A 19,475-nucleotide genomic window follows, 5' to 3' on the forward strand; every position below is an offset into this window, starting at 1 on the left:
GTTGAAAAAGTTTGCAATACATAACCTCAAAGGAATGTTCTTTCTGTCAGACATAAATTATACTGGAGATATCAGTAACATATATTTTTTCAAAAATTGATTATCTTATTGAATGAGGGAATAATGCTTTAGTATCCATTAATTTATTACAGAATCTTTATTTCCCCAAACAAAATGAGGCCCCTCATGTACCACACCATACACCAAGGATGTACTCTTCCATGACGGTATAAGCTTTTTGTGTCCTGGTGTATATCAATCACTTCCAAAGAATGCTCCGCAACACTACTACTTCCTTGAGATACTTTGTCACTGATGTAAATCTGTTGTGTGAAACACAGTATATACCTGTCTGATATAATGCTTTCAGCGCAGCAATGTCTGACAGGTCCTCTGCTCTGGCTCGGCACAACCAGCGGTTGTAGCTAGAAATGGGAAACATGGGACCGTACCAATTAGCCTTTTAAGTTAACTGTTCAAACGACCAGCCCAAAATTATCACTCCATCCAAACAGGTAATATACAGTATTATTATATACTAAAAACAATGAATTGAATGTATGTGCTGTTCTCATTATATACACAATACAAATGTTGCAATTTGGCACACATAATTTGAGAATTTAGTATCTTTGCTCTCACAATTTGTACAAATGCAAAGAAATGTCACTCCTTCACCTCCCACCCTTTTTAATAGTACCGTATTGGCCTGAATATAAGAAGGTGTTTTTACCCATACCACCCTGGTCACAACTTGTTCCAGCTGCTGCCCTCTGGCAGACGCTACAGGTCTCACAAAGCACGGACAAATATACTTAGGGACAGTTTTCCCCCCCACAGCCATCAGGACTTGCGTTAGCACGACACACAATCCCTTCTGTGCAATAACGTCGGGGTGTGCAATAACAATGTGCAATATTTTAGAATTTACCTTGCCAGGATGTGACTTTTTATATTTTTATATTACTTATGGGTTTTTTTTCCTGGGAAAACGCCCTTTGTGGAGTATCACCACCAATTTTGTTTTACGCAGCTGTGTATGACGACAATAAAGGCTTTTGATTTGATTGATTTGATTTTGCATTGAAATAAGGTTCAAGACATTATACCCATTCAGAACGCTAGATGCCAGAACGCCATATATCTTTAACACGAATGCTTAACACTTTGATGGTTAATGCAGTACAGTAGATTGGTTAATTTATATTTCAAAATTCAGAAGCCATTTATTTGAAGCGTTATTGTGTTTTAGTTTACATATTTAAATGTTCAGATATTAAGATGTGATGGACAGTTTTTGGAAGATTTGAATGAGGCCAAATAACATGAATTTTTCTCCCCAATATACTGTAGTATATCAAGGAATTGCTACAGCGCTTGCCGTAGACTTCAATTACTGCTGCATCCATGCAAGGCACACTGATTTGTTACACTCCTTTCAACAACACCAATACTACATAGTCTCAGGCACAACTCTTTACACGCAGGGTAGCACTGTACACCCATCACTTGGCACTGAGTTCAGAGTGCAGCATTATCAACAAACGGCGCCGAAATGAAGCATAGATGCGGCAAGTCTATCTGTTTGACACCAAAAGAATGACTTAACAAGCAGCTGGGACAGGTCATTTATGTTTGCCGACGCTGTCAGGAGAGGCTAATGATTATTAAATGAGTCAGATATGCATGTACAAAAAAGTGTGAGTATTGCGGTGGGCCCACTGCGATGTTGCGATACAAACGAGACATTGTTCAGGTCCGAAGGAAACTATAATTGGCAGATCAAATCTTACTCTGTCGATCTACCAATAATATCTTGTCCGTTCAACGTAATGAGCACCCCTGGTTCAGGGGGTAGTAGTATTAAAAATTGTGGAACAAATCATGCCAATTCAATATGCTTCTACTTGCAAAAAAACGTCTTTATTTACGCTGACGTTTTGTGATCTACCAGCCGCTTGTAAGTGATGTATTGGGCATCGTGTGTTAGTAGCTGTAGCAGTTTTGTTGTGGCTGATGCGCTTACTTCCTCTGGTGCTGCTTTTGCATGGTAACTTCCGACATGTGACCCTGTAAGATCAGTTTGCGTTGCTTGTCCACATCGCCCTCCATGCGGGCAAAGGCATGATTGCCCACCTGACCCAGATCTGATTCCAAATTGTCGTCCTCTGAATCATCTGTTCCAAAACCAGACATATAATAGCTGATTAATTAATGTACTTGGCAGTGGTTCACAAAAAAATTACACCTAGTACCATCTCAAACAATACTTGGCAATATTCTTAATTATCTCAATAGTTTCTGTGAAAATACATTGCCCTATTTTTTCGATGATGGAGGAATTGCAATTTAGAATTGTTTGGGACCAGAATCGAAACCTAAACAATCAGATTGTGACAGCTCCTTTAATTGGAAAACAACAATGCTTCTCTACTTGTTTGACATTATTGACGTAATAAAAAGACAGAACTGTTAGATACAGAATTTCTTGTGACAAACCATGGGAAACCAAAATCATGTAATTGATATGCAATGGTATCTCTACTTTCGAAACATCTCTATTCAAGTTACAAAACAAAAATCCCCAAAACATAAATACACTTGAATTTTATTTTGAATTTGCCACGATGGAATTGCTCTCCCTTTGGATCTCCCAACACATTGCTGGCCTTCTGTTGGTTATCTCCCAACAGCCTGCTGGCATTTCATTGGCTAGGAGGGAGCCACATTTCCAAAATGCTTTTGTGTGCCTTCGCCCCTCGTTTGTCAGGAAGTTCTAACATGCTGTTTCTTGAGTTTTTCCTTAGTGTTCAAAGCGACATTATTCCTTAATGATTAATTTGGGTGTCAAGAAAGTTAAGTTTTTTGCGTTCATAATTTTGACTTGTTAAGTTACGTGTGGGTGATTGTATGTTGTGTCAGTTGCCAAACGTTTGTCTCTTCCCCTTTTACCCAGGTACTCGCCCTCCAACAACAGTAGAAAATGTTTTACATGCGTTTGCTCTTTATTTTAATAGCTTAATAAACACTTTTCTTATCTCTTTTGTGTGTTTTTCCACATTTTCATACAGAACTAGTGCACTTGAATTATTTATAAATGGTTTAGTTGGAAGTATGGAGGACCGTGGAACTAATGATACCATTTAGATGTAAACAGCGTCTCTACTCACAAAAAAAATCCAAGTTACAAAACCACTTCTGGGACTAATTAATTTAAAGTAGAGGTATCACTGTATAAGTTACTTTCACACCAGTAAAACCTAGCTGTTTTTCTGAATTTCCTGTATTGCTATTCTCCGTGAAAGGCGCAAAAAATACACTAAAAGCTGGCATTTAAGCTAACTAGCTGAAGTCAGTATTCATAAAATGTTACCTGCTTTTACTTGCGTCAAAGTGGGCAAATTTGCGTGCGTGCTTTAAATCTCATTGTACTTATATTGTACTTGAATAATGAATAAAAACAAAGGCATTCAATTCAATATGTGCTAAAGTTTGCAGTATAAAACTCTTGAAAACTGATGTAAATGTGTTTTCAACCGCTTGAATTGTAAAATGTGGAGAACTATATGTAATCTGTTTGGTTAGAATGGGGGATGAACTATGATGGATACCTATTACTGTTTAATAATTGATTCAATTGTTAACTATAATGAGAACACCAGTGAATGAAAAATATTTCACCTTCCAGGCTTCCCGGTTTCTCTGCAATTCGAATCTGCCTCTCGGGCACAACGGGCTCACCATCCGCGTTTCCGATGTCGGCCGGTACAAGGGGCAGGCACAACTGCTCCTCCTCCTCGGAGCGAGGATAGTAGAGTGGAAGGAATTTCATGTACACCGCCTAAAGAATATTGTACACAAACAACATGTAGGAGGACTCCTATAAAACAGGTTATAAAAGTGCAACAAAATCAGACAAACCTCCTCTGTGTCAGACACAGAAAATACTACTGCCTCTATACTGCTTCCATGCTTCTCCAGGAATCTGCGGACAGTTCCTGTGGACATATGGAGTAAATCTAAGAAGAGACAAAAGCCCTCTTCAAGTGTTAACTTCATATGATTAACAGAGAACAACATACATCTTTGTGTAAATGAGAAGTGCAGGTTGATGGCGAATGTGTTAAGGAAGTGAAGAATCCTGTGCAGGCAGATGTGAACAGCTGGAGGAAAATATCATGTGATAGGAGAGCGTCAGCATCGATGAAGGGAAAGGTCTAGTGGATAGTTGTATAACCAACCATAATGTATGGGTTAGAGACAGTAGCTCTGAGGAAAAGACAGAAGGTAGAGCTCCAAGTAGCGGAGATGAAGATTCTGAGCTTCTTCTCAAGTGTGACCAGGTTTGATAGGAATAGGTAGGAATGACAATAAGAGGGAGAGTGAAGTTTTAGGCGTTTCGGAGACCAGTTCAAAGAGACCAGACGTCAATGGTTTGGTCATGTTCAAAAGACATGAGGACTACAGTGGTACCTCGACATATGAGTGGCCCGACATACGAGAAATTTGAGATACGAGCAAAATATTGGGCAAATATTTATCTTGAGATACGAGACAAATTTTGATATACGAGCAGACAGCGGACGCGAGCGGCTGCTCGTAAGAACATCATGGGCACCGTCTCTCTCGCCGCAACTCCCTCGTGTAATGTCCCTGTGGTCGCAACTCCCTCTTTGTAACGTCTCTACGAGCACTGGGCAGAGCGTTGCATTTTTTCAGTGTTTTTTTCCCTGCGATCGCTGATACGAGTTATATATACTACTCGTTGGCAAGTGGTCGTGCGTTATCCTATTGTGAGGACATTTGTGTGCATAATTTTCAGAATATTTTGAAGGGAATACAAAAGCAAACTACCATCGATAGGTTGCATCTGAAACTCAGGGTGGAGGCGGGGCAAACAGTCAACTCATGAAATTCCTGAAATGTACAAATTCCTTCCACTACTATCCTCGCTCCAAGGAGAGGTTGTGCCTGCATGTTGTTGTTCATGCATGCCACCATCTTCGGAATGGTTGGCAAGGCTTCACGCTTACCCACTAATTGACAATGAGTGATGCGGCGTGATTGTTGATTGTCAAACATTTTGTTTCTCAATATTTTTAAGTAATTAAGCAAGTAATTTTAAGAACATGGGAATTTAGTATCCCCCTATGAAAACTAACTGGATTCTTAAAATTTGTTAGTTAATTACAGTCTAATCAGAACTGCCAACTACCCCAGAATTTCCGGGATTTACCCGGAAATGCAACGTAAACTCCAAACTCCAAATTTCCAATTTGAAATGCCTCGAAATTCACACCATCGCTAGATCGCAATTTGGATCAAACTTTTAAGAAATTCAGACACTAGCGGAACTTTATTGCTTCTTATTCGACGAAATATCCCATGTTGACGCTGTCTCCAAAAGGACTGACATTTGCACATTGCACAACATGCAAGTGGGGTAAGGGATCAATATGCCTCCTCGGAATAAGCACAAAATGGATCGCAATTTGGATGAAACTTTTTTAGAAATTCAGACACTCGCATGTAAGTGCGGGTAAGGGACCCGCTGAAAAACTTGTTAATGATGTAGAAAAGTTGAATTTGCCAATAAATGATCAACAAATTATACGTTGTTCACTTTTATACTTATTTTCATTATGATGTACTCTTTCAATAGTTTTAAAAACAATATTTCAATAGATGTAAAAACATGATCATAACAGTTTGATTTAAATTGTTCTTTGCTTATTTGTATATATATATATGTTTACATTTTATATTGATTTTCCCTGAATTCCTTCATCCCGGAAAGAAATGGGACAAGGATACTCCTGAAATGGGGTTGACGGAGGTTGGCAGCTCTGCTTAATTGTTGACAATGAAACATGAAATTTTTTGTTTCTCAGTACTTTTAAGTGAATTTTTGAAGACAGTGGAGTTATAACACCTCTATATGGAAACTGATTCACATTTTTTTTTAATATTGTCTGTATGTATAATTCTAATTATGCAAATGACAGTTTCTTTTAAGTGAAAACTGCTCAATATGACCTTTTTTATACGTCACAATAAATGGAAATGTCGATAATAATATTGCGGTTGTGGTCGAGTTGTAGCTTGATTACATGATCTTTAAAGTATTTCTTTTTTCTTTTGACTCAGATGATTTGGAGGTGGTTTTATATTAGAAACAAATTGTGAGAAATTTCAATTTTTCTCTGCTTCTGGATCACCAATTTCAAATAATTTCAAAATTCAAAAACAACAATCATATCGGGATGTGTAGAATACATCATCAGTATATGTGCTTCCTTCAATCCCGAACTAGGAAGTTGGAAAACTTTGTTTTACTGACGACAGCGCTACATTGTGGCCGAAGCACAGAGTATCGGGCTAACAGGTATTCGTGAAATTTCATCTGGAACAGCTGGCTCCATTTGTCACATATCTACTGTATTTTCATACCTATAAAATGTACCGTGTGATAGGGCGCAGTCTCATTTTGGGATGTATTATCTGTTTTTTTTTTTTCAATACATTGGATGCTTCTTCCGATAAGGCGCTAGCATGACACTAGGCTAGCCTATGGTATGCTAGCCGCTAGCGTACCTATTTCATGGTAGCCGCTAGCGTATGTTAGGCTAGGTACTAGCGTGTTTTTAAAAGACAGCAGGAGCAAAACTAAGTTTGATAATGCTTTATTGAAGTAAAAGGTACACTCTGATATAAAGAGTTTGGTGTTTAACATGCAATGCTCCACTGTCAGTCAGAGTTGTGTATTACGCGAACTTCATTCCAGCTTTGGCGACAGCTCGAACAGTGCTGGCCAACATGTTAGCAATCTTTTAGGAATCCGCTAGCAATCCGTTAGCAATCCGTTAGCAAAGCTGTTAAATTGCGTTCGATCCATGGCTTCGGTCCATTTTCCAAGCGTTCGTTCCTGCATTATGTTGTCATTCACGGCAGGTGTTTCCTCTGTATGCTCTAATATACCGTTTCTTCGAGTATTAAGAGTGTTTTTGAGGGTTAAAAGCACTGAAAGCACACTGAAGTCAAATGCCTTGCCACTCCCCTGGGATGTTTTGAATGGATTTGCCGAGACGAGCATTTTGTATGACGAGCGGTCGTATGACGAGGTACCACTGTATATCCAATATTTTTCTATCGGAAAACTCGCTTACAACTTTAGCTTCACTGCATGTTTTGCAGAGGAGACCTTTCTCACCCAATTTCACCGCTTGTTCTACTATTTACACATACATACTCCGACAGCCATTCCATCCTAAAAGAATCTCATTTCTTTTTTACTTTGGGTGATTGAGTGGGTCTGCCACAGGTTAGTCATTTCGCCATGATAAAGGCTTGGCTTAGCTATATGCTAACCTGCAAAACACATGCACCTACTCATAACGCGTAACTAACGCAGCCAATCAATGTCATTAACATTTACTTATGCCGCAGAAGTAAACACGTGACGTGAACCGCATCATATCATTGGCTGGACACGGTGTTAGTCATAATTTTATCCGTAATTACCGTTTGTTGTCCTTTGTCAGTGACAGGCTGCCACTCTCTGAGTTGCGTTGCAAAATGGCAAAAAACAAATTTAATGTATTTATTTTTTTACAATTCAGGTTGGATTTTATTTTGTGCGCTGCATGTTTAATGTGTCCGGAGAACAGGAGAGTAGTGCAAAATTGTGCACACGCGCAGTTTAGAGAGAACATTGTCAGAGAGAAGTCAGTTTTTTACTGAAACTTTTTTTCCCACAAAAAGCAAGCACCACTTACCTTTCATTTCTCCCTGTCTTACTCATCCAATCACAAATCACTCTCAGACAATCTAAGTACTTCTCAGAGAGGAATCATCAAACTCTCACAAGAATCCACATAAACACCATGGGTGTGTATTACTTTATATCTGGTGATAAGATTCATATCAGGATTCACAGGTCACGATCCTGATTAATCCCGATATTACATTTTAAGATGATTATCGCACTTTGTAGATCACTATGGAAAAAACTAATAAAAATAGAAATAAAGGTATTTATATGAATTTATTTTGGAAACCTCCTACAGCACTAAAGTAAACATGTTTTATGTTTGAATATATAGCCTCCATTGCGTAATATTCAGTTTAGTGAAAAACCAAAGAATATAATAAAATAATGAATAAAATAAACTATCCAATAAATTCCGTACCACGCCACAACTGTGTCCCACTTGTTGATTCAAAAAGTTTAAATTCAATATCTTTGTGTTTGAAGCCTGAAATGTGGCAAAAAGGTTGAAAAGGTCAAGGGGGTGAATACTTTCGCAAGGCACTGATATACATATGTACATACAAGTAAACATACAGTAATTAACAGTCACATCCCATTTATTTGCACTTGGGATACAAAATACAGTGGTACCTCGACATACGAGCACCCCGACATACGAGCATTTCGAGATACGAGAAAGCCAGGTGGCCAAGACATGAGAGGCTGTTCATCATTGTAGCGCACTGTCTTTTTTGCCGCATCTCTTTCGTGAATAACAGATATCTACGAGCACTGGGCGGAGCGTTGCATTTTTTCCACTGTTTTTTTCCGTCACTCAGCGCGAATGGCGTAGCGATTGCTAGTACGAGTATATATTACTTCTTGTTGGCAAGTGTTCGTGCGTTATCCTATTGTGAGGACATTTGTGCGCATCATTTTCTGAATATTTTGAAGGGAATACAAAAGCAAACAGCACATCGATAGAGACAGGGTGGAGGCGGGGCAAATATAGCCAACCCGGCCGGTATCAAATTTAAATACAAAATTAGAATTAAGTTTAGTGTAAGGTTAGATTAAATTTATTTTTGAGTGTGTCTGCATTGTAATCCAAGTTCATTTAAATTTGTTTGTGTTATTAAACGAGCGTGTTGCCGTGCAAAAAGAGCTTCCCCCCTCGCCGCCCCCCTCTGTCTGTCCCGTCTCCCTCTTTTCTCCCATCGAAAATTAGAATTAAGTTTAGTGTAAGGTTAGTGTGTCTGCATCTTAATCCAAGTTCATTTAAATTTGTTTAAGTTATTAAACGAGCGTGTTCCCGTGCAAAAAATAAGAAATAAAACATTTTTCCAATCCAATATCCAGTTTTTGGTGTTTTTTTCAGAGGGTTGGAACGAATTAATTCGTTTTTAGTTCATTTGAATGGGAAACGTTCGTTCGAGTTATGAGAATATCGACATACGAGCTCAGTCCCGGAACGAATTAAGCTCTTATCTCGAGGTACCACTGTATCGGAATTTTGGACCTTGCATTAAATTTAATAGAAATTGTTTGATTTCATTTACACTTACTTAATGCAATGTGTGTGGCGTCCTCCAGGGGGTATCCTCGTTTGACTGTGTTGACCACACTGAAGCCAATTGATGCCATCGACTGTTCCCTTGTTTTAACAAGACAATCACATGTCAGTACCATTGAAATTTCGTAAGCTTTTTAACCTGTAGTACAGGGGACCACTGAAACACATTTTTCGGAACTTACTTAGCCCTTTGGCCTACTTTCAATTTCACATTCTGAATTGTCGCACCATAAAGACGAGTCCCGACTAATACTCTCTTTGTCATACACCCTATCCCAGAATCGTAGCATTCGATTACGTCTTCGGGTTTAAGTTTGCAGAGCCAAACATCATGGGACTAGGTATTGGCTCAGTTAAAAATTGTATTTATTTTGGTTATAATAAGAACTACTTTATTATGTTGGTTGCTAGGTATTATCTGCCATTTTTTATTCATTTGAAAAAAATAATGGACTCAAATCTGGAATAACATGTAACCAACTTTTTAATTACCGTATTTTCCACACTAGAAGTGTAGTTTCGAGACCTGTATAATATATATATATATAGTTCGCAGTGTAGCTTTGAATGCTCTGTTGACGCCAACATCTAGTGGCTGGAGTTCTTTTGTAAATCCACCCTGAATGACGGCGAGCACCGACGTCATTCCGGGTGGATTGCCCAAACGGATTGGTATTTGTTTTTTCATATTATTCTTGGGGGAAAAAGTAGCCCTTGTTATTTTGCATGTTAACCAAAAATGTGCGATAAATTTTCTTCCTTATTCCAATTAAAAGTTCATCATTTGAAACTGCAAAACAAGGCTTTGTCCATTGTTCGATTATTTAGAACTGAGAGGGGCCAGATTTGAAATAAAACACAAATCACATCTTATCGCATCATGATTGATAATCATTTTGATTGGTGCTCTTACGTGGCAATCTGCAGGATGTTTCTGTAACAGCTGTAGAGCGAGCTCTCTGCCGCTGTTCGGTACTTGGCTTTGTACTTTGGTCCGACTGTGTGTATGATGAACCTCGCTGCCAGGTTGAAGCCTTTGGTAAGCTTTGCCTCCCCTGTGCGACATCCTGCACAGGAATCACGTGTTCTGTGATTCAGAAACTTAACTTGCAGTCTAAAGTTGTTAGATAATTTTTAAAAAATACATAAAAATGTGTTTTGCACCTTTAAGTTTGAGCAGCTCGTCTTTTAGCTCAGGTCCTGCCAGCTGATGTATGCGTTCCGAGACAGGATTCTTGTCATTAAGGAGTTCATTGCTGGTGTTAGTGATGGCAGTACAGTTCAGCAGCGCCACATCTCCATTACTGTAGATTGGATTGGATTGGATAACTTTATTCATCCCGTATTCAGGAAATGTCATTGTGACAGTAGCAGAGGGTGATTAGACAGAACAATAAAACAAAAGCACAAAGTACAAAGCAAATCAAAGTAAATGGGATCATTAAGAATAACCAAATCAAATCATTAAGAAGCAGCAACAACACAAAACAAGCAAGAGTGGACGGAGCTACCGCCGCCGGCTGCCACTTGAACGGCGCCATCTTGGTTGCGGTAGCTAAAACGGATACAGACTCAAAAAGACGTTGTAAAGTTGGACAAAAACTGGAACCACACACCGGAAGTCTTCCACAAGATGGGGAACTTCTGCAGACTGTGACCGAGGTAAAGAATATGCAGAGTCACTCTTTCAAGCTTATCCGCACAGTTCCTCAGTAGTCTGGAGCTGAAGACAACAGCAGCAGAGCAGGACTCCGCTTCCGGCCTGGTAAGCGCCGACAGCTCTTCCATCTTATCCCATGATGGAATGGTTGGTCAGAAGCGTTGCTTCTTCTCCCGGCACTTTTGTCCAGCTGCGAATTTCCAGTGGGATTGAGGTGTTGCTCCTTCTGCTGCGTATTGTAACAGCTAGTCCCATGTGTATGACAGCGTAGGCTAAGATAGATGTCTGTGCAAATGTTGGGGTTTCAAGGTACAGTGGTACCTCTACTTACGAATGATTATACCGTAATAACTTGACATTTGAGTGTCCCAACATACGAGAAATTTGACATACAAGGAAAATACGAGCAAATTTATGCCCTGAGATACGAGACAAATTTGACATACGAGCATATGATGCGGCCACTAGGTGGTCCTTTTCAAGCTGTGCAGTGATATTCATGACAAGAGGGAGGGGCTTCTTTTAATATGGATAAAGGAGAAACAGTTAGCGGAATCTGCGAGGACTTGAAAGTAAAGCAAGCAGCTGAGAAAGGGGATTCTTCGACGCCAGCCGAAACTTTCACAGCAAGTCATGGCTGGTTCGATAACTTTAAAAAACGAACTGGTGATGCAGTCGGTTGTGAGGCACGGGGAGGCAGCTAGTTCCGACTCGATAGCCGCGCCGGAATACACCTCTGCCTTGGTTATAGCACAACAAGGTTACATCAATTTTTAAGTGTATAGTAAGAAAAGTTCATTTAAGTTAAATTTAAAATTAGTTATGTTACATAGTGTCACAAAAGTATACCGAACCGAACGTGTAAAGTCTCTTTACTCCGCCGTTAGCCGCTACCGTCTGGCTCAAAGGTAAGAACCCGATACAATACTGTGCACAATAATGTCACGTTATTGCAGATCATAACCACTAGATAGTTATTTGTTACTTTTTGAGCATAGGTGGTAAAATAGAACAATTAAAACTGAAGCTATAGATCGAACACCATTTAACAGCTTTGCCAACGGCTTTGGAGTGATGAATGCCGTATGGCCAACATAGTAGTTCAGGCAGGCATTGTCGCACAAGTTACGTGATGATTTGGAATGAATTGTCGATGCTGATATAACAGCGAGGAGAATCAAAGGCTTGGGAGTGATGCATGTTGTGAGTTACAATGGATTGTGGATGACTGGGCTCAAGTGTCGGAGAGCATTGTTGTTCGAGCTTTCGCCAAAGCTGGAATCAAGTTCCCAGAACATAGCATGTTGAACGCTGAACTCTTTATAACAGATACAGACAACTTGTGTACCTTTTACCTCAATAAAGCACTATCAAACTTAGTTGTGCTCGTGCTGTCTTTAAAAAAAACACGCTAGGGTCTAGCCTAACATACACTAGCATACACTAGCGGCCAGCATTACATAAGCTAGCCTAGTTTCATGCTATCGCCTTTTCCGAGGAAGCGCCCTATGTATTGATAAAAAGCGGATAATATACCCGCAACTGAGACTGCGCCCTATGAGACGGTGCATTTTATAGGTGTGAAAATACGGTAATTTTTTAGTTGTTGAGTTGTATGTTGGCGTACGTGTGTACATATGTTTACGCAGCTGCCACTGGCAATTCCACCCCATTGGAAAATGTCTTTGCACTTATTTATTTTGGCTTGATAAATAAGGAAAAAAGGGTTTAGGGGGTAGTGTTAAATCTCATGGAATGAATTATGCTAATTCAATGTAAAATATGCCTCTACTTATGATAGATTCCAAGTTACAAAACTACTTCTGGAACGAATAAATATGGTAACGCAAGATACCACTGTCTAAACCTAGACAGAGTCAGCAAAGTCTCTGTTGTTGTACAATGCATAATATGGTGCTTTTGTCTGTTCTCTATAAATTGCACAGAATATAAATGAATTAAATAAAACAATGTAATCTAAAATTTCCTGCTGCTCTCTCAATAACAGAGGCAGAAAATTGCCAATTTCTGCTCTTGGAAGCTCTTAAATGCCTGGCCTGATGTACGAAATGTAATGCCTGGCACTTGTCTGCCTGGTCAATCTCTCTCAGCATGTAAGGAATGTGAGCAATCCTTACTAGCAAACAAGAAAGTTGCTACTACAAAGAGATGCTTACATTGATTCAGCATCAGATACATCATGTGCTCTTTCACATAGAGGAATTAGGATGTGGATTTACTCCACAGAACACAATCCAGTATTTGTTCGAGAAGAGTTCATGGGAAACATTAGTTTAAACAGCAATTACTTCACCTGAACACTGTTGCTGTATATTAAATTATTAATTAATTCATTTTCCATACCACTTATCCTCACAAGGGTGGTGGGGGTGCTGGAGCCTATCCAGCTAAATACGGGCACTAGGTGGGGGACACTGCAAATCGGTGGCCAGTCAATCGGCGGGCCCAAGGAGACAACCATACGCGCTTAGACTCACACCTCGGGAAAATCTTGAGTGCTCAACCAGCCTACTATGCATGGTTTTTGGGATGTGGTAGGAAACCGTGCAATCTGTAGAAAACGCATGTAAACCCAGGGAGAACTTGAAAACCTGGGATTCAACCCTCAATCTCAGATATTTGGTGCTAACACACTAACCACACAGTTAACAGGCCACCCTTTATCCGTTGCCACCCTCTGAAAAAACATACAAACAATTTATTTGTTCTAATTCATCACCTACTCAGAGTAACAAATACCTATCTACTATTGGTTATGATCGTCAATACTAAAATGTGACATTACTCAGTGCAGACAGACGGTAACGGCTTACCGCGGACGAAAGAGAGACATGAGACTTGTCAGACGTCAACGCACTCGTAACATAACATAAAGTTTAAATTTAAGTGACATGAACTTAGTCTATTATCCACACACACACTTAAAATAAGTTTTAATATCACGTTACAATAAAACTAAACCTTCGTGTGATAAGCGAGGCAAAGATGTTAATGTATTCCACTGCAGCTTTCGAGTTGGAACTTGCTGCTTCTCTATACGTATTGGCGAGCCAGTTCAGTCACGTGTACACCACTCACGTTTTTCGATTAATTTGTGCTTAATATCGATTGTTATCATATGCCTTTTCTTCACACTACCCTTCATTGCAGAGCCGAGTGTATCCCAGTTCGTTTTTTGGAATTAGCGAAACAGCCGAGACTCGTCTTGAAAGGTAAAGCTGGTGTCTTTTTCAGGTGCTTGCTTTGCTTTCAAGTTCATGTAGATTCCGCTTCCTTTTTTTGCAGATTATCGAGCTGGTCACACTATCTCCAGTTAAAAATGCAACATCTACGGCCCAGTGCTCATAGATATCTTTATGCGAGGGAGATGTGGCGAGAAATTCAGAGCAATGCTGTTCTCATAAGCAGCCTCTCACACACTTGGCCACCCAGATGGCCGCATCGGGAACCATCTTGTATGCTCAAATGTGTCTCATATCTCAAGGCAGAAATTTGCACGAAATTTTAACTTGTATCTCAAATTTCTCGTATGTTGGGATGCGGCGAGAAAGACAGTGCGCTGATATCATCAGCAGCCTCTCGCGGCCTGGTCACCTGGTTGTTTTGTATGCTCGTATCTCAAAATCTGTCTCGTACCACAAGGTAAACATTTGGTCGGAATTTTACTCGTATCTCAAATTCCTCGTATGTCGGGGCACTCGTATGTCAAGGTATTACTGTATTTTATATGGGAAAATTTGATTTGACATAGGAGTTAATTGACATATACGAATGAATTAAGCTCATATCTCAAGGTATTACTGTATAGCATCACTTCATGGCTTCAATATTCGTGGCATCAGTACATCGAGGATTTTATATTAAATTGGTGCTGGAGCCTATCCCAGCTGACTTTGGGCATGAGATGGGGGGCACCCTGAATTGGTGGCCAGCCAATCATAGGGCACAAGGAGACAAACAACCAATCACGCTCACACTCATACACAGGGGCAATTTAGATTGTCCAACCAGCCTACGATGCATGATTTTGGAATGTGGGAGGAAACCAGAGTACCCGGAGAAAATCCCCACAGGCCTGTGGAGAACATACAAAACTCCATACAGGTGGGCCGACCTGGATTTGAATCCAGGACCCCAGAACTGTGAGGCCGACGCGCTAAAAACTCAGCCGCCGGGCCGCCCGTCTGGTTTTAATTTCAAATGAGGAATTGTTAGATGATCAATCCCCAAATTTGCTTGTAGAGGTGAAGTCCGTAAATGTCAGATAGTTATCATTGAATAGCTCATATGTGAATGATGCATCCAGAACTGTGTCTTTTCTGAGTCACAGGAGCTGAATTATGGTGCTTTGTTCTTCGGTATGAATTTGTACGGTCCAATCTCCTGTTCTTCCGGACCCATTTTCACACTTTTAATTTTGTATTCCATGATGAAACCAATAACAACATGTCTACGTGCGCTGTTTCTTTTGAAACATGCACCCTTGGCTGGCTTCTGTACTCTTGTAACATCATCGTTTTTTTAAAAGAAAGCTGATGGTAACGTTACAAAAATGATTTTTTGGGGACAATCTTAATAATTATGGATGTGTGACAGTCTGATTTCAGTAATTCCTCGAATATCACGGATATTAAAGACCAGACATGGACGCGATAATTGAAAAACCACAAAGTAGGATCACCCCTATTTTTACTACAGTACTACACGTTTTCGTGCTTATACAAAAAACAATGAGAAAGTCATTAGGAACCAAACAGGAAATGGCAAGACGTCGTCCTTCTGTGCCATTTATATTATTCGGCCCATTTTTCTTCTTTTACAGTGAAAAATCTATTCTTCAGCGCTGAATGCCAACCAATACAGCGCCGAAGATGTGGATCCTGGCGCCCGCCATTTTTCATCCCATCTTCCACTTTCAGGGTCAATTTTGACATGTACATTTTTAATGTGGATACTTAATATAAGTAAAAACGCAATGTACTGAAGCCACGAATGTTGAAACCGCTAAGTGGTGAAGGATGACAATATATCTAATAAAATATAGTCATACCTCTACTTACAAATGCCTCTAGGTGCGAAATTTGCAGTTTACGAAAGCTTTTTACAGACGCTCCCCTACTTACGAACGAGTTAGGTTCCGAGCGATTGTTCATAAGTTGAATTTGTTTGTAAGTTGATTCAGTGCTATATTTTGTATTATAATTTATGTTTAAGGCCTATATAAGTTTATTGAAGGTTTATATAAGTGCATTTGTATGTTTAAGGCTTGTATAAGTAACACGCATTGGTTTGTACTGAAAAAAACACTTAATAAAATGGAGAGAATATGTACAGTACTGTATAGAGAGAGAGAGATTTATGTATTAGAAACTGGCCGAAAGAAGCGATCTAACGACGATTGCACAGTTTTCTTCTTTTTTTCATCATAAATGATGCGGTAGCACTGTATGGCATCATTCAATTGATTTGCAAACTTTGTGCAACGTTCAATATTTGGGTCCTGCTGCTTGATCTTTCTGTTTATAAATGGTACTGACGGTCGAACGATTCAAGTTGTATTCCTGTGCAACGCTCACCACTCTCACGTGCATCAAGCTTCGTTATTATTGCCACTCGTTTCAAATGAAATGGCTTGCCTCTTCCTTGCAACTCCCTCACTAGAAGCATTTCGCTTTTCACCAACCATATTGAATAATGGCTGCACGAGATATTTCATGATAAAAATGAAAAAGGTTCTTTGCGCACTGGAGATACGTCACGCACTTACGCACTGCAACGAACTGGGCAAAGGAAGGTGGATGCTGGGTGAGCTGAGCTCACAGCGCCAGGCGTTGGTATTAGCGGCGGAAAGAAGCACTACTCGGAAAAAGGCGCGCAATACAAAATCGAATTTACGAACATTTTTCGACATAAACGCAATTTGCAGACATGTTCGTATGTACCGTTGTTCGTAAGTCGTATGTTCGTAAGTAGGGGAGCGTCTATATATGCAAATGAGTGCCTCGAGATAAGAAAAATATCCAAGTTACGAAAACCCCAAAAAGTACATGTATTCCTTATCAGTCATTTTATTTTGAAAATATTGTCGGGTATGCATTGATTCTCGCTTTAAAAGCTCACTCCACCATATAATGGGCTCTCATTGGCTGTCTCACAACAACCGTCCATTTTCTTTAAACCATTGTCTGCTTAAACTTATTTATGCTTGGGGAAGCTGTGGCCGAGTGCCTCGACCTGAACCACAGCCTTCGGTGAGCGTAATTGTGTCGCGGGGGCAGGCGATGGGCCGTGTGGTCAGTAATAAGGACGTGGACGAGTTAGTTGGTCGATGTGCACCAAAACAGACCCATGAGCAAATGCAACGCTCAGCAATACACGAGGAATTCAACAAGAAGGCAGCTGAGGAGGGAGAAGCCACCATTGCAACAGCACAAATCAGAAGAAAAAAATGGGGGAGAAACAAACTTTTCGACTTCGTGGAAAAAAACATCCTGAAAAAGTGTTCACGAGTCGTGCCCACTTTGATGACGTTTGTCTTGTGCATTTTAGAAACATTATTAAAAGTCGTCAAAGGCAATCGTCTTTGTTTAGTTTTTTTTCAAAATGTTCATCATTTAGCACTGCAGAAGCAGGGTGTAAAATTACATTTCATGTTGATTAATGTTGTTGTTTGAATTCTTAATGCTGTGTTTATTAAATGTGTGTTCATGTTTGTGTGCTATCTCTATGTCGCATCTCGGTAGCTTTCTCTTGTTCTGATGCGTTTCAACATGGGTAGATTTTGTATATATACATGTTATTCATTTTGTGACATTAATAAATAATGTTATGGTAGTTTTCTGTCTTTTGTGTTTTTCTCACATTTTCTTACAAAATTGGGATATGTTGACCAAGTTGGTAGTCGTGCGAGGACCGTGGAACGAATTAGAGAATTTACATATAAAGTACTGCTCTAGTTACGAAATTTTCAAGTTACGAAAAAAAGTTCTGGAACCAATTAATTTCGTAAGTAGAGGTATGACTGTACCCGCTAAATTTCACTGTGATCTGTCCACAAATAACAAGGGAATACAAAATGATAATTGTTGGGGTTATTTGGGGTACTATTATAAATGTGCTTGAAATATTAATCATTATATGTGGAATATTAATCATTATATGTGGAATATTAATCATTATAAGTATATGTGAAATATTAATCATTATAAGCTTGACAAACGGTTAGTATAATTGTTACCGAAGGACACTTCCCCCTGCAGCTGTCTCCGAGACGCTTAATTGTTTTGCTCTGATCCGAGGACTATTAACTTGACAACTCACCCAGTCCTGGGCTTCGAGGACTGTTGATCTGGGTCCGCAATGAAGATCTGTGAAGGACTCTTAAATTGCTTTGACTTGGATTCCGGAGCAGATGGCGATAATCGAATCGACTTCCGAAAATATTCGCATACTGTTTTAAAATGGTGTTGCTCGTTTCACCTAATTTGGAAATTGTTTTGCTGAATGGAGGCTTGCTTGTGTAAATTCTTATGCAGTTGTTTTTGGTTTCCGACCTTAACTATTGTTTTGAAGACCTGATGCAATTGTTGTTGCAGTTGCTTTTTGACCTTTATTGTGTTATTCGGTTAGCTTATGCAATTGTTTTGAATAAGATAACCTTAATTGTTTTTATTCTAATGCAACTAAATGGACAGAAGAGGATGTATTTCTTTAGAATGATCCGTGACGGGGACGAGTCAGGATGGATTCTCACTTGCAAGTTAACGCTGGATTATGTGCTCTGATGTCTTTCCTTTTATTAAAGTATATCTATTAATGAAGCTATAATGTACACCAACAAAAAACATACAACATAATAATTAAAACTCACAAGAGGATGATTTTTCGGTTGATATCTGGCCTGAAAGGGAAGGGAGAGGGGAAGGATTGCTGGCTAATCAGGCTATCACTCCGATCCTGAGGAATGTATTCGCAATTCTCTCCCAGCTGCTGCCACGTGGGGAGGGTCTGGATGTCCACAAACTGGGAGCGAGCACCCAGGGGATCCATCCCCTCGGGCATTCCAGGTTTCAGCCTTCACAATAAATCAGAATTACTTATACAGATAGCAAGTTGCCGAGTAACCCCCACCAACCCCCCACCCCAACACACATACAAAGCGCGTACGCACGCATACAGACCACCAATTGGAGATAATTGATTTGTCAGGTCACGGGAGTTCCACGTACGACCCTCTTTTAATTTACTTCTTAAGCTTAGCACTTTGTCTCTGCATAACTATGTTTACATTTAACAAATCACCCGCCGAAAACCTATGTAACCAAATCTCTGCAAACATCCCCAAAAGCAACATTTAGCCATTACTTAACTGTACCGTAGGATTTGCCGAGATATTGATGGATATTATAAGCAGGGTCTTTTCCTGCGAGACATCTCAGCATGTTCTTTTTTGTTTGTTTGTTTGTTTGTTT

General features: G+C 39.7%; 1 protein-coding gene across 2 annotated transcripts in view; it reads right to left on the minus strand.

Annotated features, from left to right (window-relative positions):
• gdap2 (ganglioside induced differentiation associated protein 2) overlaps positions 1 to 19,475 on the minus strand; it is a 33,924-nt gene that overhangs the window by 14,164 nt on the left and 285 nt on the right. For both annotated transcript variants that reach the window (XM_077617145.1, XM_077617146.1), the window contains exons 2-9: positions 18,875 to 19,078; positions 10,488 to 10,627; positions 10,237 to 10,390; positions 9,316 to 9,404; positions 3,922 to 3,998; positions 3,682 to 3,841; positions 2,027 to 2,177; positions 349 to 425 (exon numbers count right to left, since the gene is read on the minus strand). In XM_077617145.1, coding sequence (XP_077473271.1) covers positions 349 to 425; positions 2,027 to 2,177; positions 3,682 to 3,841; positions 3,922 to 3,998; positions 9,316 to 9,404; positions 10,237 to 10,390; positions 10,488 to 10,627; positions 18,875 to 19,065 — 1,039 coding nt within the window. In that variant the 5' untranslated portion in view covers positions 19,066 to 19,078. The remainder of the gene's footprint in view (positions 1 to 348; positions 426 to 2,026; positions 2,178 to 3,681; positions 3,842 to 3,921; positions 3,999 to 9,315; positions 9,405 to 10,236; positions 10,391 to 10,487; positions 10,628 to 18,874; positions 19,079 to 19,475) is intronic.

Source organism: Stigmatopora argus, chromosome 13 (genome assembly GCF_051989625.1).
Source record: "Stigmatopora argus isolate UIUO_Sarg chromosome 13, RoL_Sarg_1.0, whole genome shotgun sequence".
Classification (NCBI taxonomy): Eukaryota; Metazoa; Chordata; class Actinopteri; order Syngnathiformes; family Syngnathidae; genus Stigmatopora; species Stigmatopora argus.